This window comes from Rhamphochromis sp. 'chilingali', assembly GCF_963969265.1.
Source record: "Rhamphochromis sp. 'chilingali' genome assembly, chromosome: 9".
Lineage (NCBI taxonomy): Eukaryota > Metazoa > Chordata > Actinopteri > Cichliformes > Cichlidae > Rhamphochromis > Rhamphochromis sp. 'chilingali'.
The window spans coordinates 16,972,455-16,990,757 of record NC_137936.1 but is presented as its reverse complement, the minus strand read 5'-3'; the positions used below and the strand labels follow the sequence as shown (position 1 = coordinate 16,990,757).

The 18,303-nt window shown below is 43.3% G+C and overlaps 2 protein-coding genes across 4 annotated transcripts; one reads left to right on the top strand and one right to left on the bottom strand.

The window, feature by feature from the left end:
• Positions 1-420: 420 nt before the first annotated feature.
• Positions 421-4,067, top strand: mmp19 (matrix metallopeptidase 19). The gene is made up of 9 exons (XM_080892029.1): positions 421-659; positions 837-922; positions 1,080-1,210; positions 1,694-1,906; positions 1,994-2,239; positions 2,408-2,533; positions 2,712-2,876; positions 2,971-3,098; positions 3,196-4,067. Exons 1-9 carry the CDS (start codon positions 552-554, stop codon positions 3,424-3,426), a joined length of 1,434 nt encoding a protein of 477 aa, XP_080748155.1. The 5' UTR covers positions 421-551; the 3' UTR covers positions 3,427-4,067.
• A 137-nt stretch (positions 4,068-4,204) lies between these two features.
• On the bottom strand, positions 4,205-17,144 carry LOC308402896 (transmembrane protein 198-like). 3 transcript variants are annotated; one of them, XM_080892031.1, is made up of 6 exons: positions 16,540-17,143; positions 13,189-13,271; positions 6,657-6,902; positions 5,896-6,471; positions 5,427-5,575; positions 4,205-5,309 (listed from the first exon to the last, which is right to left on the bottom strand). In XM_080892031.1, the coding sequence occupies exons 3-6, from the start codon at positions 6,802-6,804 to the stop codon at positions 5,160-5,162; spliced, it is 1,023 nt and encodes a 340-aa protein (XP_080748157.1). In that variant the 5' UTR covers positions 6,805-6,902; positions 13,189-13,271; positions 16,540-17,143; the 3' UTR covers positions 4,205-5,159. The 3 variants fall into 3 exon arrangements, with proteins under 3 accessions (XP_080748157.1, XP_080748158.1, XP_080748156.1); XM_080892032.1 differs by lacking the exon at positions 13,189-13,271 and having other exon boundaries at positions 5,498-5,575; positions 16,540-17,144; XM_080892030.1 differs by lacking the exon at positions 13,189-13,271 and having other exon boundaries at positions 16,540-17,142.
• Positions 17,145-18,303: the final 1,159 nt, after the last annotated feature.

Here is an 18,303-nt window from a genome sequence, read left to right as displayed (position 1 = left end):
GAATACTGTTCCACAAATGGAAATACTAAAGCTTTTATCTGTTTGTGTATTAAAGATATCTGTTCCAGGTAATACAGGTGTGGGGGTGACAGGAATGTGAAAACAGAGGGCAGGGCAAATCCTGTGGTTTAGGCCCATACCTGAACTCCAGTCATGTGTTAAGGAATGAACAACTCTGCTGTAATCCTGGATAGTGATATATCAGTGTTGCTATGTTCAGGAAGAAGGCCCTCTCTCCACCAGCTCATAAAAAGACCAAACTAAACCCACACTACTGTAACATTTACTACATCTTATGTGTAGAGCATGCAGGCGGGGGGGCTTTCGGTCTTCCCTGACAGCTGTACAATTTAACAGCAGACATGTTGATAGTAGGTCAACTGGCTGCTCTTGTAATCCTCATTCTTCAGAGGTGGATCATCACAGCTGCGGGGCTGACTCATGCGCCGGACGAGTTAAAAACCGCTGGAGCGCCAAGAGAACAAAGAGTCTGCTGTGGGACTCCGCTGAGCACGTCTCCGGAGCACCGGCTGTGAAATCTAAATCTGAGGATGATTATGGAGCACAAAGGACTGCTGCTGGTGCTGCTGCTGCCGGTGTTCAGCCTCAAAGGAGTATTTTGCGCAGTGGTACCATGGACGGAGTTCAGTGAAGCAACGGTAAGATGGCAGGTCGTTTTGTGACTTGTTTGAAAACTTCTCTAAAAGCAGACCTTTTTACTTTATCTAATCAGAGAGTCCTTATGTGTTTATAGATGTCTCTTTATTTTCCTGCCAAATTAGTTGATTTATCGTGGTCGCACATGACAGCTTTGTTGTTTTCTCACACATGCACAGGCTTATTTGAGGCAGTACGGCTACCTGAATGAGCCCATCGATACATTGGACCCTCGTTACCTAGAGGAGGTCATTGAAGGCCTCAGGTAAAGTAGATTATTGCTATTTCTACAGAGAACACACTTCCAGTAACATCTGCTGTTAGATCAGGATCTGTTAGAGCGATACTCCCTACACAGGATGTGGGGTGGAGTGTTTTTTTTCCATTACTTTACAGATATTTGATTTCCTTGTATTCATCAGTGTCTTCCAGAGAGTGAATGATCTGCCACCTACTGGAGAGTTAGATGAAGCCACACTGGAAGTGATGAACCAGCCCCGCTGTGGTTTGGAGGATCCTTTCAACAAGAAATTTCACAAGTACAGAGTGATGGGTGAGAAGCAAATTGTGTACATCGGTGGTTTTAACATTTACTTGCAACTGTTATACAAAATACCCAGCCAGTGTCACAATTTCCTGATTATTTTGGTTTGTTTAGTTTTTTTAGTTTCATAAAACCACGAGCAGCAAGACATCAGTGTTTCTAGTATCCTGAGGCTTTACAGTTAAGAATATATGTATATTACACAAGACAAGCTGTCATGACCGGGTATAGTATGATTTAGTACTCGTTTGTTAACTTGTTACAGCTGCAGATTAGCATTAAAAAGCTGGATCTTTAAAGGCAACAGCTATGACGTTAGTTTAAACACACTCCTGAAACAGGCTTTTCCATGCAGTTTCAAATTCATCCACTCTACTTGAGGAGCTGACAAAATGCATTTTCAACCACCCAACTCTCCACGCATAAAGTACATAAAGTCTTGATTTCGGTTTCATTATGATGACTTAGAAACAAAATGTTCTTCTCTTTTAGGCCGCTGGAGGAAAAGGAGCTTAACCTATCGCATCTACAACTACACTCCTGACATGATCAAGTCAGACGTCAGGAACGCCGTCCGTTCTGCCTTCAAGTACTGGAGCGATGTGGCGGCTTTGACCTTCAGAGAGGTCGATTATGGCAGAGCCGACATAAAGATCTCCTTCCATAAGAAAGATGGATTCTGCTCTGTCCCATTTGATGGCCGTGGTAAGTCTTGTTTATAAATGCATGTGTCACTAGGTCGTCTGTGACTGGGTTGCTGGGACTGTGACTGTTTATTTGCTCTGGGTGCAGGTCATGTACTGGCCCATGCTGAGTCACCAGAATCGGGTATTGTCCACTTTGATGAGGATGAGTTCTGGACTGAGGGAACATATTATGGCACTAATCTGCGTATTGTAGCTGCTCATGAAATTGGCCATGCTCTCGGCCTGGGTCACTCTCAGTTCAGAAGCGCTCTGATGGCACCGGTCTACTCTGGTTACCGTGTCAACTTCAGGCTGCACTCAGATGACGTGAATGGCATCCAGGCACTATACGGTGAGTGTGTCGAGGGGGTCCTGCAACATGATTGGTGCTGTTACTGGACCTGGGCTGTCGATGTTGCACATATACAACATTTGTCAGTTTAAGGGTGATGATTCTGGGCTCTGATTGCATATAAGAAAACATGCAATCGTCCTAAAATGTTTAACTTATCTGTTTAAGGCAAACGCATCATAAGCACGTTAGCCAGTCCCACAACTCCAGACAGTCTGGTTCCCACAGTGAGCAGCCAGGGGACTGAGAACATCCCTGATCCCTGCACAGCAACACTGGATGCGATTATATTAGGTAAGTTATCGATCAGTGTTTGCTAGACCAGCTAACTTTACATTAGGCCATCGAAATTAGTTTAAAGAATGAAACTTCAATATACCAAGATTACAAAGTCACCATGAGTTAAAAGGGTTAATAGATCTTGTTATTCAGATCGTTTCTCATGAATGGCTGTTATTATTTGTTCAATCAGGTCCCTGGGAGAAAACCTTTGCTTTTAGTGGTGATTATGTGTGGACTATCTCTGACCTGGGACACAACCCACCTATAAGAATTGACAGACTGTGGAGAGGCCTCCCAGGAAACCTAAATGCTGCTGTGTACTCTCAGCGAACCAACAAGACATATTTCTTAAAAGGTAATGTTAGTCCAGTCAAGCTACACTTCAGTTACCCACCGCTCTCTGGGTCGGAATAGTCAGCGTAAAAGGTTTGTGCTCTTTCTGGTCACAGGCAATAAAGTGTGGAGGTATACCAGTTTTGTTCTGGACTACGGCTACCCCAAAGAGCTGAAAAGGATTCCCCCTAATATCGATGCAGCCCTGTATCTGAAGAAGAACAAAAAGCTTGTCTTCATTAAGGTAGCTATGAAGAGAAGCACTTAAACATGCATCTACATCCACACCTTCTATTCCTCATTGCCTCATTTGTTTTTTTTATTTCCGTCACCCTGTGTAGGGATCAGAGCACTGGCAGTGGGATGAGCTGAAATACAACGACCTAACTTTCTACCCCAAGCCGCTCAGCATGCTCTTCACTGGAGTGCCACCCGCTCCTCATGCAGCCTTCACCTGGACCAATGGCAAAATATACATATTCAAGGGAGACGACTACTGGCGAGTGAATGAGCAGCTGAAAGCAGAGAGAGGCTATCCACTGAGCAAGAAGAAACGCTGGATGCGATGCTAGTGCTCCACCATCAGGGGGCAGCAGGTACCAAAAGGTGTGAAGCACAGGGCATTTACAAGCCACCCTAACCTCAAGAGCAGCAATTCATCGTAAGTAATCACTGACCACATTAATGGAAAAGCTAGTGTGGGAACCTGTACCCTCGAGAGCAGGTTTGTGTTTGTGTGTCTCTGAATGCGGGATTGTGCAAACTTTTGTATTATATGATCCTTGAGAAAAATCAAAGCTGTTTTGTTTTTTGTTTTTTCCATTTAACATGTGTGTTGGATTAGCTGTCACTATACACTCAGTAAGACGTAATACGATGACGGGAACGTGCACTTTTTGGTCAGTTGTGTTTATGGACTTCATTGCGTTCAATGAGTAACACTGGTCTGCGAGAAAAGCACGAGACACTCACTCGTTCCCTTGTTTAAAGTGAAAATGTATCATTTTCTACGAATAAACAAGACATAACATCAACAATAAAACTGCGTCTCGGATTGCTCACAGCATCTTCACAACAGTTGCTCACACAGCCACATTGAAAGGACAGAAAAAAATATTTACTGTGATGAAAGGGCGGTCTGTCTCACATTGTGTCTGCAAAGAAAAAAAATCAGAAAACTGTGCGAGCGCCATGGCAACTCCAACCAATTGCAGAGTAGGAAATCCTCCCCATGACCTCTTTATTGCCTATGAGAAATCTGGTGAGTAATGCCGGCAGTGTTGCTAAGAGCCCGGAGAGACAAACAGTCTCAATAACTCCCCCCCGACTCAAGAGACGACTAAAAACTGCTTATTATTAAACACATTTATTAATCTTTGACACTTCTATCAACAGGTATTTACAGATTCGGGCAACACGTGTGTAGTCACTGCAAAAAAAGATCCCAACAACATCTGGATAATTATTTAAAAATCTACAGATCAACAACAAACATGCTTTGTTTTTGTTTAGTTTTTTCTTCTTTTTTTACTTAGCGCTACTAAGGTACTTGAACTTTATATAAATTAAATTATAAAAAGTGGACTCTAAATCACCGCCCATTTTATTCTGATGGGAGCTACATTGCAAAAACAGAAAGATCACAGAATTTGTTAGAGTTCTGCTAGAAGATCCCGCTAAAGGTCCCAGCAAAAGGTTTTTTCCTCTCTCACATCATTTAGTTTTCACTTCACTTTGTCTTACTCCACACAGCCAGGTCCTATACTTCACTTTTTCATCATACTCCATCTGAAGAAATACACAAAATAAAATTTACTGTGATGACAAGACCTCCCCCCCCCAAAAAAAAAAAATCCTACGACCGGACGGGAAAAGGGTAAAACAGGTAATAACACGACACTTGATTGCGATGACTAACTTCTGAAGTACAGTACATGTAATGTCAAGCATTGCTTTGTGATGTTCACTATCAGAACAGAAACACATCTGTCTTCGAGGCTCATTGGGCTGTTATGTGCTCAGTGAAGAGTGGAAATGGTCGACCTTTATTTTTGTTCGTGTCTGGGGTTTTTCTTGTGTTTCTCTGTGAAACACAGAAGTTGCAGTGGTTTTAGCCTCATCCTCTTACATTCTCCAGCAGCGCTGTGTTTTGCTGAACACCTGCGACCCACTGAGGAGAAAATCAGTTCAAGGGCGACAAACACCCCATGGATAGAAGAGCAGTTATTAACTTCTACTCTACATTAGGAAGACACAGTTGGAGAACCAGAGTGCATTAAGTAGTCCCTTCTTATGTTTGTGCTGCTCAGACCCTGACGACTGGCGTTGTGGCTGTGAGGGGCACCGTGGAGCCAGTGTCGTAGTCCAAGTCGATCGTGGTGTGGTTGGCGGTTCCCACGCTGCTAAGGGAAGTGCCGGTGCCCATCTGTCTGTCCCGCAGACTTTGCAGGTAGCTCTGAGGAGAAGAAGAAGAAGAAAAACAGAGAGATTAGCGAAGCGAACAAAGAGCTAGAAAAAAGTCCAGCGTCTAACGTCTAATCGCTACCGCACGCGGCATGTTTGTCACACTGACCGGTGCCAGTAGATCCCCAGCGTAACGTTTCACTGGGGTGGGTTTACGGCGGTAAGTGCCTTCCTGCCCACCTGCCTGCTGTCGCTTCTTGGCGTCTTTCTCTCGGATCCGCATCAGCTGGACTCTCTTCTGTCTCCGACTGATGACAACTATGAGGTGAAGGGAAAGTTCGAGAGCAACTTTTATCAATTGTGAATCGTGCTTGAAAAATGTGAGTCTATATTTATGAAAGTAATATGAGAAAAAAAATGTTAATTTTGTGAAAGTAAAAGTTTGCTATTTTCACTTCATGCGGGAAACCTAAGCTTGAAAAATTCCAGCAGTTCAGATTTAAATGATTTCACACAAAAAGGTCAGAAGATGTGATGTGATCGCCAAACTTTGCTTTCATACGGAGAGAATACTTTGATGCTAAGTTTAAGCCTTGGCTTGATTTGATTCATCGGAGGAATGAAAGCGCCACGCTTACCCTCTGTGTGTGAGAAGCTGTTGTCCGTCAGTTTCCACTGGACCAGCACTCCTATGAGGCTGAGAGCAGGCCAGATGCCCAGAATGACCCAGCTGTACCAGCAGAGCGCCTGTCCGGGTGTGAGGCGCAGGCATTCATACACGTACATTCCCAAAACCAGCATCTCCACAAAGTAATCGGCACACACTGTCATGATGGCCGCCCCAAACACAGCGGTGGACAGCATGGTGAACATCTTCTGCCACTGCAGTGTCAGCACGGCAAACAGCATGCCCGATCCCAGAAGAGCGCCCAGCGGCACCCACAGTGTGGTAGGTGTGTAGAACTGCTGAGTGACCAGCAGGGCGGCGAGAGCCAGGAGGAAGCCGAGCAGCAGGCCCGTCATGAAGAGGCCGACGCTTCGCACGAGCATAGTGACGAGGCCGCACAGGAGGCCTATACCGAGGCCGATGCCTGCGCTGGCCTCGACGCTCAGCTGCGTGTCCAGCACGTGCTCCTTGTGGCACAGCAAGAAAATGATGACCGAGCCAAACATCAGGCCAGACAGGAACATGACAGCTTTGAAACACCGGTAACCTGGCGGAGGAGGGCACACAGGAGAGACGTGTAGTGAGGAAATTAGAGAATGAAGAACTGGAAGGAAACTAAAAATGAAGTTAGGCCAATATATGACCAGAAGATAAAAACAGCAGACTGCACGTGCGCCTGCAGTCTCATGTTGCCCCAAGTTTCAAATTCTGTAAGCCAGCAGAGATCCTCACCAAAGAAGCAGTAGATGATTCCAAACAGGCAACACATGGAGCAGATGACAGTAGGGATGACATCATACTTCCTCTCTATCTCCAAACTACAGGCATCTGCCATGGCTGACCCTGCCCCCTCAGAGCTCAGTCCAGTGGGATCCGTCATCGTGTTGAACTTTGAGGCTCTGGGACAGGCTGAAAGTCAGGATAAGGAAGGCGGGGACCGCTGTGGGCGTTATCTGAAGTCCATCAGAGCAGGTGTGACTGCAAGAGAAGAGAAAAGTGCTCAATAAAACCCTAAATGTTGCAGTCAAACATCTCATTCACTCGCTCCGCTCATATGCAAGCTCAGATCTTCCTGAAAAGGAATTTTTATATGTCAACAAACTCTGGTTTCATGGTAAAGGAATTATGTTTCTTCACCACGTTTTACCGTCTCATGAAAACCACTCTTCTACACCCAATTTTTTTAACACTAACAGATTGTGTTTTTAATTTTCTCTCCCCTGAGTAATTCACCCTTTCCTTAAAATAAATAAATAAATCACCAATCGTTTCGTGGAAAACAAAGGCACAGATTTATCTATGGGCTAAATTGGCCCGAAGTCCACTTTTGTAACTGCAGGCGACTGTTAATATTTCCCCACCACCTTCTCTTCTACTCTGTTATAATCTCTTTTCAGAGGAAGGGCACCAACAAGCACTCTTAAAAGATTATATATGCTATTTAAGCTGGCAGGCCTGCAGATCGCCACAGAGGGCTGCAGTGGGGCTAAAGACTTATGGGTGGACTGCTCTTTCTGAGGCTGCTGGCAGGACTCCTGTATGAGCTCACCGCAGCTGAGATCCGATTACAACTAACTCACGTTTCTACTTGAGACACTCAGGAACATTCGGTGCTGCCTTTTCTCCTTAATAACCAGCTCCTCTCTTTCTGTCATTCTTTACCTCACCGTGTTTCACATCGAAGTTCCCCCACCTTGCAGCTGTTTTCTCTTTAACTCTACACACTTCTTCTATCTGTTCCTCAGACAGAAGAATGACTAATTTGGATGTCCTGCCTAAGAATGACTTTACATGGAAAAAATGAACTGGCCACTGGAAATTTCTCTTTTCTTTTGCAGTCTCTCACAGTTCTTCTGCCTTTTTCCCTCTCTGCCCCTCTTCTTTCTGTCACTGAAACTGCAAAGTCCCAATTGTGGGTCACAGAAGAAAAAATACATGATCAGTGCCACTCTGCTGGGCTTCCCCTGCATTTTAAAACTGATTAATGACTTAAAGATATGCATATCTTACTTTTCTCATAATAAAAAACCTCATTCTCAGACTATAATGACTCCTATTTGTCAGTTTCTTCATTGGAACAGTAAACCAAAAGGAATAAGCTGTTGTGCAAATAGAAAGATTGCAAAAAAAATGTTTGTTTGTTTTTAAAAAGTAATGAAACCAAGCTGTGCTCTCTGTTGACTACAGCAGGACAAATAATAAAAAGGAGAAAAAAAACTTTTCTAACAAGAATGACTGCTGCGGGCCAGATCTCTGTTTACAATCATGACTATAATCTTCACATCAGCCCTTGCCAGCTTACAATGAAGGCCCATACTCAGCTCTGGGACGCAGCTATGCACAGAGGTCCGGGCAGCATTGGTGGATCAGTGCAAATATGACAGCTGGTGGGCAGAAAGGGTGGTAGTGTCTTTCTTCGACATTTTTGCATTCTTTGTATGATTAAGGGTTAATGCTACCTCCTAAAATTCAGAGTAAGCACTAAATTTCGAGCAGATGTTCGCGTCAGTGTGTTGTGAAAGAGGTTTAGAAGGGGAAAAAATCCCTTACTGTTAGAGGCTTTTGTTTACCTCCGGCTGGGGAAGTACTACGGTCTCCCTCCTCGTGTTACCAAAGGTGCAGTCATGTGAGAGAAGGGGAAGGTTTTGTATATGCGTGACTCTCTTTAGGTGTCAAATGAATTTGAATGAAGAAAGTTGGCTGATGCACTTTATTTATGAATAGAGCTGACTTTTAGTGTACACTCAACTCAATGTTAAACCCAGCTGGTTTGTGTCAAAGACTCTTTGCATTAGCTGGTGTTATTATGACACCTGGTCAGTGTTGATATGAAACAGCTGCTTCAATTTTGTCTTCTTTTTTTTTAACAGTTTTTACAAGTTTGATGGCTTCTTCATATTCCAGGCATCGTTACTCCTTTAAATTAGTAGAAGACTAAAGTCCTGGGTAGGTAACTGGCTCTAAACAACTACAGCAACACCAACCTGAATAATGTTTACCACGAAGATTTGTGGGCCGTTATTAAATATTATTACTTTTATAGTAATTCCTGTTATTCCACATTAACAATATTCCACATTTACACTCACAGGCCCGACTCTGAATGAACACTTTGTCGTCTTCTAATTAGGTTTAGTTAAACAGCAGGAGGACGGCGGCGGCGCTAACACGAAATAACAACCCAGGCCTCTTCCTTTCTCTCACATATCTGGTTACTGTTGGATCTCATATCTTAACTGCTAAGATAATGACTTAATTCACTCTTAAACTAGAGATCAGCTCATATTTCAGCAGGATTTTAACAGTAATCTGCCTCAGCTTCACACACATATACACCCATGTTTTACTCCCATGCCTCTGCCTCATGCTCCCTTTTCGTCACAATGGTGTCTTATGTGTAGCAGCCTTGGGAGTCATTGCCGCTGTGGGAGAATAGAGCCATTATGGGGCAAAACAAAGACTCTGAGGCCCATGCTGTAACCTCTAGTGGCACTCGGAGGAAACCATGCGAATGAAAAACGAGACCGCATAAAGATGACTGAGCGCAGCAGCAAGGACGCTGCTACATCCCAAGTCGTTTGCTTTAAGAGGGGAGCCAAGTATTTGCCTTCAGACGGCTGGTAAGTGATGAAGGGTGGTCCTAAACTGGAAGACAGAGCTATCAGTCTTAACGCTTGAACTCCCTGGAGCCCCCCCGCCAAAAAAAAAAACCTTACAATGCAGAATTTTCAACAAGCTGCCTGGCAACAGATTCATTAGAAGTCAACTAGACTTTGAGTCTGCAGCCACACAGGCAGCTCTCCGAGGCTGCACTTTGGCCTGGCAGCGCTTTGAGTCAGAAGGTAGCATCACTGGTTTTCCCCCATGCAGCAAAGTACTGCAAAAAGGTTAATGAATTCAATTCTGACGACTCAGTGGAAATTAAAGTGAAATTCGTTAGTTTTACAGCAGCTATTTGGGAAATTTTCAAAATATGACACCTAGATAAGCTAATAATAGACACCAACACATACACAGGACCACCAGCCAGGGGGAGCTTGGGTGTAGTTGGACAAAAATGGGCCTTTCTAAAAACCTTTCATAAGAAAAGCCTCTTTTTAAATTTTCCTTATTTTATTTATATAAAGACATAAAGAGGTCAAATAAAATTTTACCTTGTCTTCCTATAATGCAAAAAAAAACAAACAAATCACCCGTAACCTTAAATCTACATTTAAGGTGAAGTATAACACCTACCCTTCCTCATGGAGGGTCTAACAACAGAGAAACGCATCAGGATTTTAGGGCATTCGTGCCCGTAGCCTGAGCAGAATAAGAATGAGTGAGGACGAGCTATTTACTATCCCCCCGCATGACAGGAAGAGCAAGCGGTGAATGGAAATTATTGCTGTGCTTACACGGTGGAAAACAAGGGCTTTAAGCAACAGGTTAAAAAGCTTGACGTCAGAGGTAGACAACAATTTTCAGTGTAATCATGCGACCGTGGTGTGCAGCGCTACAAGGTTAAGTTACTTTAGTAAGTGTTAAGTACATATTTTATAAGTTTACTTTACTAGATTTTCTGGGGGGGAAAACTACCCAAAGCTACTTCTGTGCTTACATTTGATATTCGCTGTATCACTGGATATAATGCTGCTGCTGCAGCTGCTGCTGGCACCTTGTTTACATACTTTGAATTAGGCCATGCGTCATCAATGAAAGTAACTCATTAGAAAACAAGGCCGGAAAATGCCCTTCATATAAGTATTCTTATAAATGCTTACCATGTGTCTCAAACTGCCACTCAAAAATAGGCCCATGCATCTGTTGCTTCTTAGATAAAACATCCCAAAAACTGCCAGAAGCTCCGCTGTGACAAACCATCAGCTAATCCAAAGTGTTGCAGTGTGAGTACAATGAGGAATTAGCAACACGAATCAGATTTCTGTAGCTTCCCTTCATTAGTTCACACAGTAAAGTCCACAATAGCTTTTAACCCTTTAAAGCACCTCAGAGTGCAGGTTTGTGGTTCCTTCAGTTTTAAAAAGTCTTACTGAGGCAGACAGTGTAGCTCCTTTTATGAACAGGCCTGAAAGTTTCTGTACTGATCACACTTACAGTTATTGCTCAATCAATTTAGTTTTTACTGGAGAATCTCATATCATGAATGCCCTGAGCTTTGCTTCTCTCTGGCTCCATAAATTTCTGCGCCTCTGCTGCATGTCATTATGTCGTCCCTCCCATAATTTTATCTTTTTCCTCTTTGTCTTCTCTCTCTGTTGTAGTCTCTATTGTATTTTCTCTAGTCTCTTCTGTTTTGTCTCCATTGAGCTGGATCGGCCGCTCCCAAGTCTGCTTTTGCTGCAGATTTCTTCCAGCTGAAAACAGAAAATAGTTCCATTTCTCTTTGGGATATTGCACCATTGGAAGGTTTATACTTTACAACATAAAGTGCCCTGAAATTACTGTGAAATGCAGCTTGTACAGTTTAATAACTCTTTTGCACTTCATTTCCCTCCCTTCTTTGTGTCCTGTCTACCTCTGCACTGTTAAAACACAATGAACAAGTAATAATTCAGATCCCTTCTACAAAGCTCACTGAGCTCACACTCAGTATCAGCTGCAGCGCTATTGGAATAACGTGTTGTCCTTGGGTATCCTCCCCTTGAACACACCCAGCGGGGTGCTGTCCTGAACAGCACAGATTTGAGTGCTCAACTGCTGGAACAGACAAGGCTGACTAAAAGTTCCCCACATAGCTAATGCGGGTGTGTTTAATCAAGGGGGTGGGCGTGCGCGAGCACAGCCAAAGATTCTGGGAGCGTTTCTCCGACTTGACGGCTGGGGCCAGCTGAGAACTGAAAAACCTGCAGAGCTATGGCCTGGCCGTCTGACAGCTTCACTTGGAAGACCCTACCAAGAATGCGAGATGCACTGGGGTCTCAACAGTTGTTGGTATAAATTATGTCTCCTCAAGGTGAAGACCCCAACCAGCTGGAAGACTGAGTCAAGAAAATAAAAATGTGAATAAAGCGAACTAATGTCACAGCTGGGGTCTTTAAATATGATAATACATATTGTGCTAAGCACAAAACTTATCAAAATAACATCTGCTTTAACTCTAAAGCAGACAGAGCAAGACTTCAAATGACCCACTGCTGAGCTTCCTGCCTCGCTGTAGCAGGAAACTGAGGACCACATGAGGAAGTGGAACATCAGGTTTCAGCAGGAACTGACCCCCTGTGTTTGTGACATGGACCAAAAAGGCTATCAAAGAGCTGGATTATCAACACACAAAGCTGAGGAAAAACAACTACCTGGAAGTCAAAAAACTAGCAGTGTCTTTAGAAACCATTTCACCTGAGAAATTTGACCATTAGGAAGTTGCAGGATAGGCAACCTTATGATGCAGCGTTAATAAGCTGGTAATCTGTCTGGCTCATGGGCTAAGCTACACATAACACTTTCAATTATGTCATAATGCCCCAGCTTACGTGATTGTGGCTACTTTCAGAAGGGTTTTTTGCATAGCAGCTACTGCCATGTTTGTATGCTAAGAACTTACATAACGAACAAAGCACCACATGACAGTCAGTTTTCACTTTGACCAGACTTTGAGTCCCTGCGGGCTTTGCATTTCTTCTTCATATGCATCCGTGTATGAAAACAGATTAGTAGCTGTCACAAACTCTTGGCTGTGGTCCTTTTATTTATTCATTCTGATTACTAAGTGCCAAAAAACTAAACACACAATACACACAGATATTTATAAACTGAGCTATAAAACTAGGGGCAAGCTATTTGGTTCAAAACCTTTAAAAAGCAGCATTTTTCAAAGCTGTTGAGGCGTAGGTAACTCAGGTCTCTCTGTGTTTTTTCACTCCATTGTACATGAATTAACAACAACTTGTTTTTAACAACTTTCCACATATCAATCCAAACTTTCAAGAGCCGTTTTAGGGCCGCATGTGAACTACGACATCAACACAAACCTAATTTTTCACTGCACAAATCTGACCTGCAACTCCCCCCCTCACTTTAAAGTTCTTCATGTGTTCTCTGCCTCGTGGTCCTGATCTATACTAAAGAGATACCTACACACGCAGGGATCCGTACATCTGTCTATAAAGAAATGTCACAAAACTCAGTGCAATCGATGCCTTTAACCAAACAGTTCAGAGGGGATAATAAACTGCCTTGTGACCACAGTCTCTTAAATGCTGAGTTCAAGTTAAACAATTTCTTCTATTTGCCTCCCAAAACTGACCCAGGTCAAAAAACCAACCTCATTTTCCACAGTGGGAGGTCCCTGAATTAGGTCATCACCCTGAGGTATGGAAATGCACATTGGCAGTATTTTCGTGTACTCTGCAAGACAATAAGAGAGCCACTAGTTGAATTTCTAATTCAGTCAAGTTTATATTTTCACTGCAAAATCATTTCCCCTGTAGTCCTGGGTCCCAATTACATCCACTTATGGCTCCCTTTTTTTTTTTATATGAGCAGCAATCTAACTTTTTTCCTGCTCTTTAATCTCTCCATTTCATGCTTGCCTGATTTTCACCTCAATAAAAGAGATCCTTAGAGAGCTATTCATAAAGAGGCATAAAAAAATCTGATATACAATGAGCAGCCTTTTGAAGAGAGTCACATGTCAGTGGTGCATGAGTGTATACTGTACCTCAGAGAAAAAGGTCATTAACACAGTGAAAATATACTAACGTGTAATGTACATTCATCAACTGTGCTGTGGTAAGTTACCACTGTGAGTGCACCGTATGTGCTGTAAGGAGGGGCGGGTTCACAAACGCTCTATTAACGTCTGTGGTGGGGGAGCAGCGTTTAGCAGGCTGTGTGGTGGAGTCTGATGTCCATATGTTAGCGCCAGCGTGGCAGTGTATGAGATAATATAAGCGGCTGATGAACAATGACATCCAGGCCGGAGTCTAAATATAACCTCCAATCATGAAACTTTGAAAAAAGGCCACTCACTGAAATGTAAAGAAAGCCCAGTACAGAGGAAGGGACGTCAGAGCGTAACACAGCAGTGGTTCGGACCTCTAGTGCTGTGTCTATATACAGTACGTCTGCAGCACTTCCAATGCAGCTCTGTCATTTAGAGCAGGCCTTTAACCCTCTCTGTATAATTCCAGCCTGCAATAATTGTACCCCCTACAGCGCCGTCACAAGCCGAAAATATCACACGTCCTTCATTTCCCCCCCAACCCAGCACCACCCTCATGTCACAGCTATAGCACAGAGTACTTTAAATAGTTTTTGGATGTTAGAGAATTCAGTTCAATTCAATTCAAACTATACAGCTCCGAGTTACAATAATGGCTGCCTCAAGGCACTTTATATTAAAAGATAGAGACCCTACGATACGATAATACAGGGAAAACCCCAACCATCCAATGAGCACCTATGAGCAAGCACTTGAAGACTGTGGGAAAGAAAATCTCCTTTTTAACAGGAAGAAGAACCCCCTTCAAAATTATGGTCTTTACTTCTTTAAAAGCTACATGTAACACTCAGTTTAGCTTCGTATCAGTACAAAGGACAACGGTTAGAGTGAAAGAAAATTGATGAAAACGTGATGAAATGCAGTTTTTTTTTCTGCACTGTAGCAAAGACACAATATATACCGAGCCCTGGGTTGCCCCTCATTCATCGGAGTGTAAGTGTGTGTGTGTGTGTGAATGTTAGATAAGGCGCCTAGCCATAGAATAAAAAGCTTGGTGAATGTGTATGTGAATGGGTGAATGAGGCTTGTAGCTTCAAGTGCTCATTCTTTGCCCTCGTAAATGTAAAGCAATAATTTTGAATAAAATCTAACTGAAATATATAAAATCGAGGGTTTATTTTCTCATATAATTAATCATTTAGGAAAACATGACTGACATAAACTAAATGTATACCAATCAGGTACATTTTATTTGACCTGATTCCATTGCATTTGATGTTTTACGTTGTCGTCATGTAACACAGTTGCATGGGAAAATGTACATGTTGTCAAATGATTTAAATCAGCATTTTGGCCATAAATATTTGTGTGCGTGTAAAGGTCCATTTAGCCCACATCTATTTAAATTGCACTCTGCATTTTTGCCTTACTTTAGTACTGAAGTTTTCAGAAATACACCTTTGCTGTAGTTTCCTAGCAGCTGAGGGAGTCACGGGTACAGAGTACTGGGGTCAAGCATGTGGCCTGACACACTAACACATATGTCTTGAAAATTTCAGAGGTGAACTTTTCTAAATAATCATCATCCAACAGCATTTTGGATGTACAAGTGTATTTGTGTTTCTTGTTGCTTAAATGTTACTTGGCAATGTGCTGTAAGACATTGCATTTGGACATTTAACTTAGATATTCCATCTTTAGCAAAAACATGTCTCATATAGGTTTGAAACTGCAGATAAATAAAGACGGGCAGCAAGTCAATGCTTTAGTCAGAAGAATAAAAACCAGCCTGTGGTCACTTTGAGAGAAAAAATGTAACAACACAGACTGTAATCTACGTCCTACCGAGATGTCAAGTTAAAGATTTAAATGTGCATACACTCACTCCAAAGAGTGTTTGACATTTTTCTGAAATGTCACCTTGTGTTTCAGTGATTTTAGATGAGCAAGCATATTTTACTAACATCAAAAAGACAAAAACCGAGACCCATGCATCCACGCTGACATCTGCAGACTGACTTTCATCAGCCCCTGCGCTTCGCGCTTCCTTCTACTCCTTCCCCAAAGCAGGGAAGGGCTTCCTCTCAGCCTGTTCAAAGGAGTTTTTAAAACCATCTGGTGCAGGCTGAGGGAGAAGGTCGTGTAGATGGCGGGGGGTGCACGGAGGGGCTGTAACTGCAGACTGTGGTCCCCCAGTAAAGACGGGACCTGAAGGTTGTCATCATACTGCCCAGAAAAACCAAGAGGCACTCCTACCCTGGATCACACAGCAGAACCACAGGGCAGGGCTCTTTGCACGCCATCCACAGACATAAAAAGATGTAACTATATAGTTATCCTTGAATGCACGCTGGGTGGATACAAAAGAAGGTAGGGTGTTGTTACAAACCACCTGTGGCTCTCACATAAAACCCGGATTAAAAGCACAAATCAGCAGCGGTTGATAACTTCAACTAAGATCTTGACTTTTATTTCTCCCCCCACACACAACTTCAGCATAACTAACATTGAGTTGTTAGCCTCCACTGATTAAAGCACATTACTGTGGGACTTTGGTGTAAGTGTCCGGTTCAGTGCGCACACAAAAAGCCTGCATTATCCCGGATCATTACGTCTTTGCGCCCAAAGGCTCCGGGATAAGTTGCATTACGTGCCTCAAGTTTAAAAAACTTTAAAAGAGGAGCAGCTGTAGAGCTTGGCATCGATCAGTCAGGATCTGGATTCAACTATAATCAGCCATCAACAGCTCTATCAGTGGAATATATGCGGCTATTGTCTCCATACGGCTGTTAACTGAATTCAGATATCCACTGACACACTTAACACCGCAGATGACATCCAGAGTAGGCTGGCATTGTGGACGACACACACACACACACACACACACACACACACACACACACACACACAAATATGTTTTAAGTTAGCCTAAAGTTAAAGTTACAAACTTACCGACGCGCCCGTGAGCTGCTGAAGCCTCAAACTTTTCTGTGACACTCGGCCCTGTCAGGCAGGAAAGGCAGCTAACCATTCAAAAACACAAAAGCAGCGGCGGTAGGATTCAAGGGAAAACCGGTTTTCTCTCCTCAGGCTCTTCCTTTTTTCTTCCCCTAACTCACAAGCTCCACTAACCCGACAGCAGCGGCTGCATGGTCTTGCTCCCCGTCCCTGCCTTTCCTTATGCAAATCTCTTTAAAAAAAGAAAGAAAGAAAGAAAGAAAAAGAAAAAGAAAGAAAAAGAAAGGCTCCGACTGCAGATGTGCGGACCTTCAGCTCGCTTCCATTCTCCGGGTAGAGCCTCGGTCACTCCGACCCAACTTTCAAACTAAAATGTTCAGTTTCCGTCTCAGTCCACCTCTCTGGAAAATCTTACCAGTCCTCCCTCTCTTTCACACACACAAACACACACACACCTCCCCTCTCCTTTTCTTCACACTGAAATAAACGACACTTAAAAAAACACAAAAGAGGGAAAAAAGTTCTCCCTCTATCCCCCACCCTGAGCTAATCCCCTCTCTATCTGCATCCAGCCTCGGCAGTTTGGCCGTTGAAAAGCGGGAGGGAGGGGGAAAGAGAGTGGGAGGGTAGTGGGGCCCAGCTCAACGTTTTACTGTGGCTGCACCTGAGGGGGGGTTCATGTGAATGTAAGAGAGACAACAGCGTACACGTACTGCATATAGATTACAGAGTAGTGGGTTTTAAAGGACACGCTAAACGGGAGTTCATATTTAGACAACCTTTGCAAAAGGTTTATAAGTGACAAAGAATGCCTAATAAATCATTTACTATGGATTTATGGGGCATTTAAACCAACTAACTAAACCAACTTAGCAGGACTATTTGTTTGAATCAGTTACAATTACAGGGGCGTATCCAGGATTTTTTCTTAATGAGATGACAGGGTGGGTGTGTGTGTGTGTGTGTGTGGGGGGGGGGGCAAAAAACAAGACTAGGGGGGAGGGGTTTACTCTGAAATAACCTCAGTTTGGCCAGCACAGTGGTTGTTAGCACTGTCAGTGCACACTAGGTACTGAGTTCCAGTACAGCCTGGGGGCCTTGTGACTTTGCATGTTCTGCCCATTTGTGGTAGAGATGGGTGGAACGATCCAAATGTCGATAGTATCGGACTGATACTAGTGCTATAAGATCGATACTTGGTTTCTGTCCTCTAAGTCAGTGGTCCCCAACCTGTTTTGCGCCACGGCCCGACAATATTTTCACGGACCGGCCTTTAAGGTGTCGTGGATAAAGACAACAAAATAAAACTAGTACCGGTACCGAAAAAAAGAAGATTTATTCATAACACACGTGAAAAGACCCAGGAAAACCGAGTTAACGAAAAAAAACGATACCAACCCTGAAAACCATACATTTCACACCAAAGTCTCAACTCTCGCGGCCCGGTACCAAATGACTCACAGACCAGTAGCCGTCCGTGGCCCAGGGGTTGGGGACTGCTGCTCTAAGTTCAGCATGCAGCCCACTAAATGAAATGAAATGAAATGGGGGTTTTTTATGAAAAATATCAAAATATACTTCTGTACCAAATGCAAAAAAACCCCCAAAAAACGGCTGTGTATAAAAATATGTGGACAGCCATGTCTATTTTGTATAACCGATAGCAAATTTCAATTGCAAAAGCTGACCCAAAGACTGGAGCCCGTCTGAGTTTGCATGTTCTCCATGTGTCTGTATGAGTTCTCTCCAGGTACGCCA

Excerpts from the sequence above, each read along its gene's own strand:
- LOC308402896 (XM_080892031.1), bottom strand. The coding sequence starts at position 6,804 with ATGACGGATCCCACTGGACTGAGCTCTGAGGGGGCAGGGTCAGCCATG. Across the intron at positions 5,576-5,895 it reads CAGCTTCTCACACACAGAGG|TTGTCATCAGTCGGAGACAG; the intron begins GTAAGCGTGGCG and ends TTCACCTCATAG. Across the intron at positions 5,310-5,426 it reads CTGGGGATCTACTGGCACCG|AGCTACCTGCAAAGTCTGCG; the intron begins GTCAGTGTGACA and ends TCTTCTCCTCAG.
- mmp19 (XM_080892029.1), top strand. The coding sequence starts at position 552 with ATGATTATGGAGCACAAAGGACTGCTGCTGGTGCTGCTGCTGCCGGTG. Across the intron at positions 660-836 it reads CGGAGTTCAGTGAAGCAACG|GCTTATTTGAGGCAGTACGG; the intron begins GTAAGATGGCAG and ends ACACATGCACAG. Across the intron at positions 3,099-3,195 it reads AAAAGCTTGTCTTCATTAAG|GGATCAGAGCACTGGCAGTG; the intron begins GTAGCTATGAAG and ends CACCCTGTGTAG.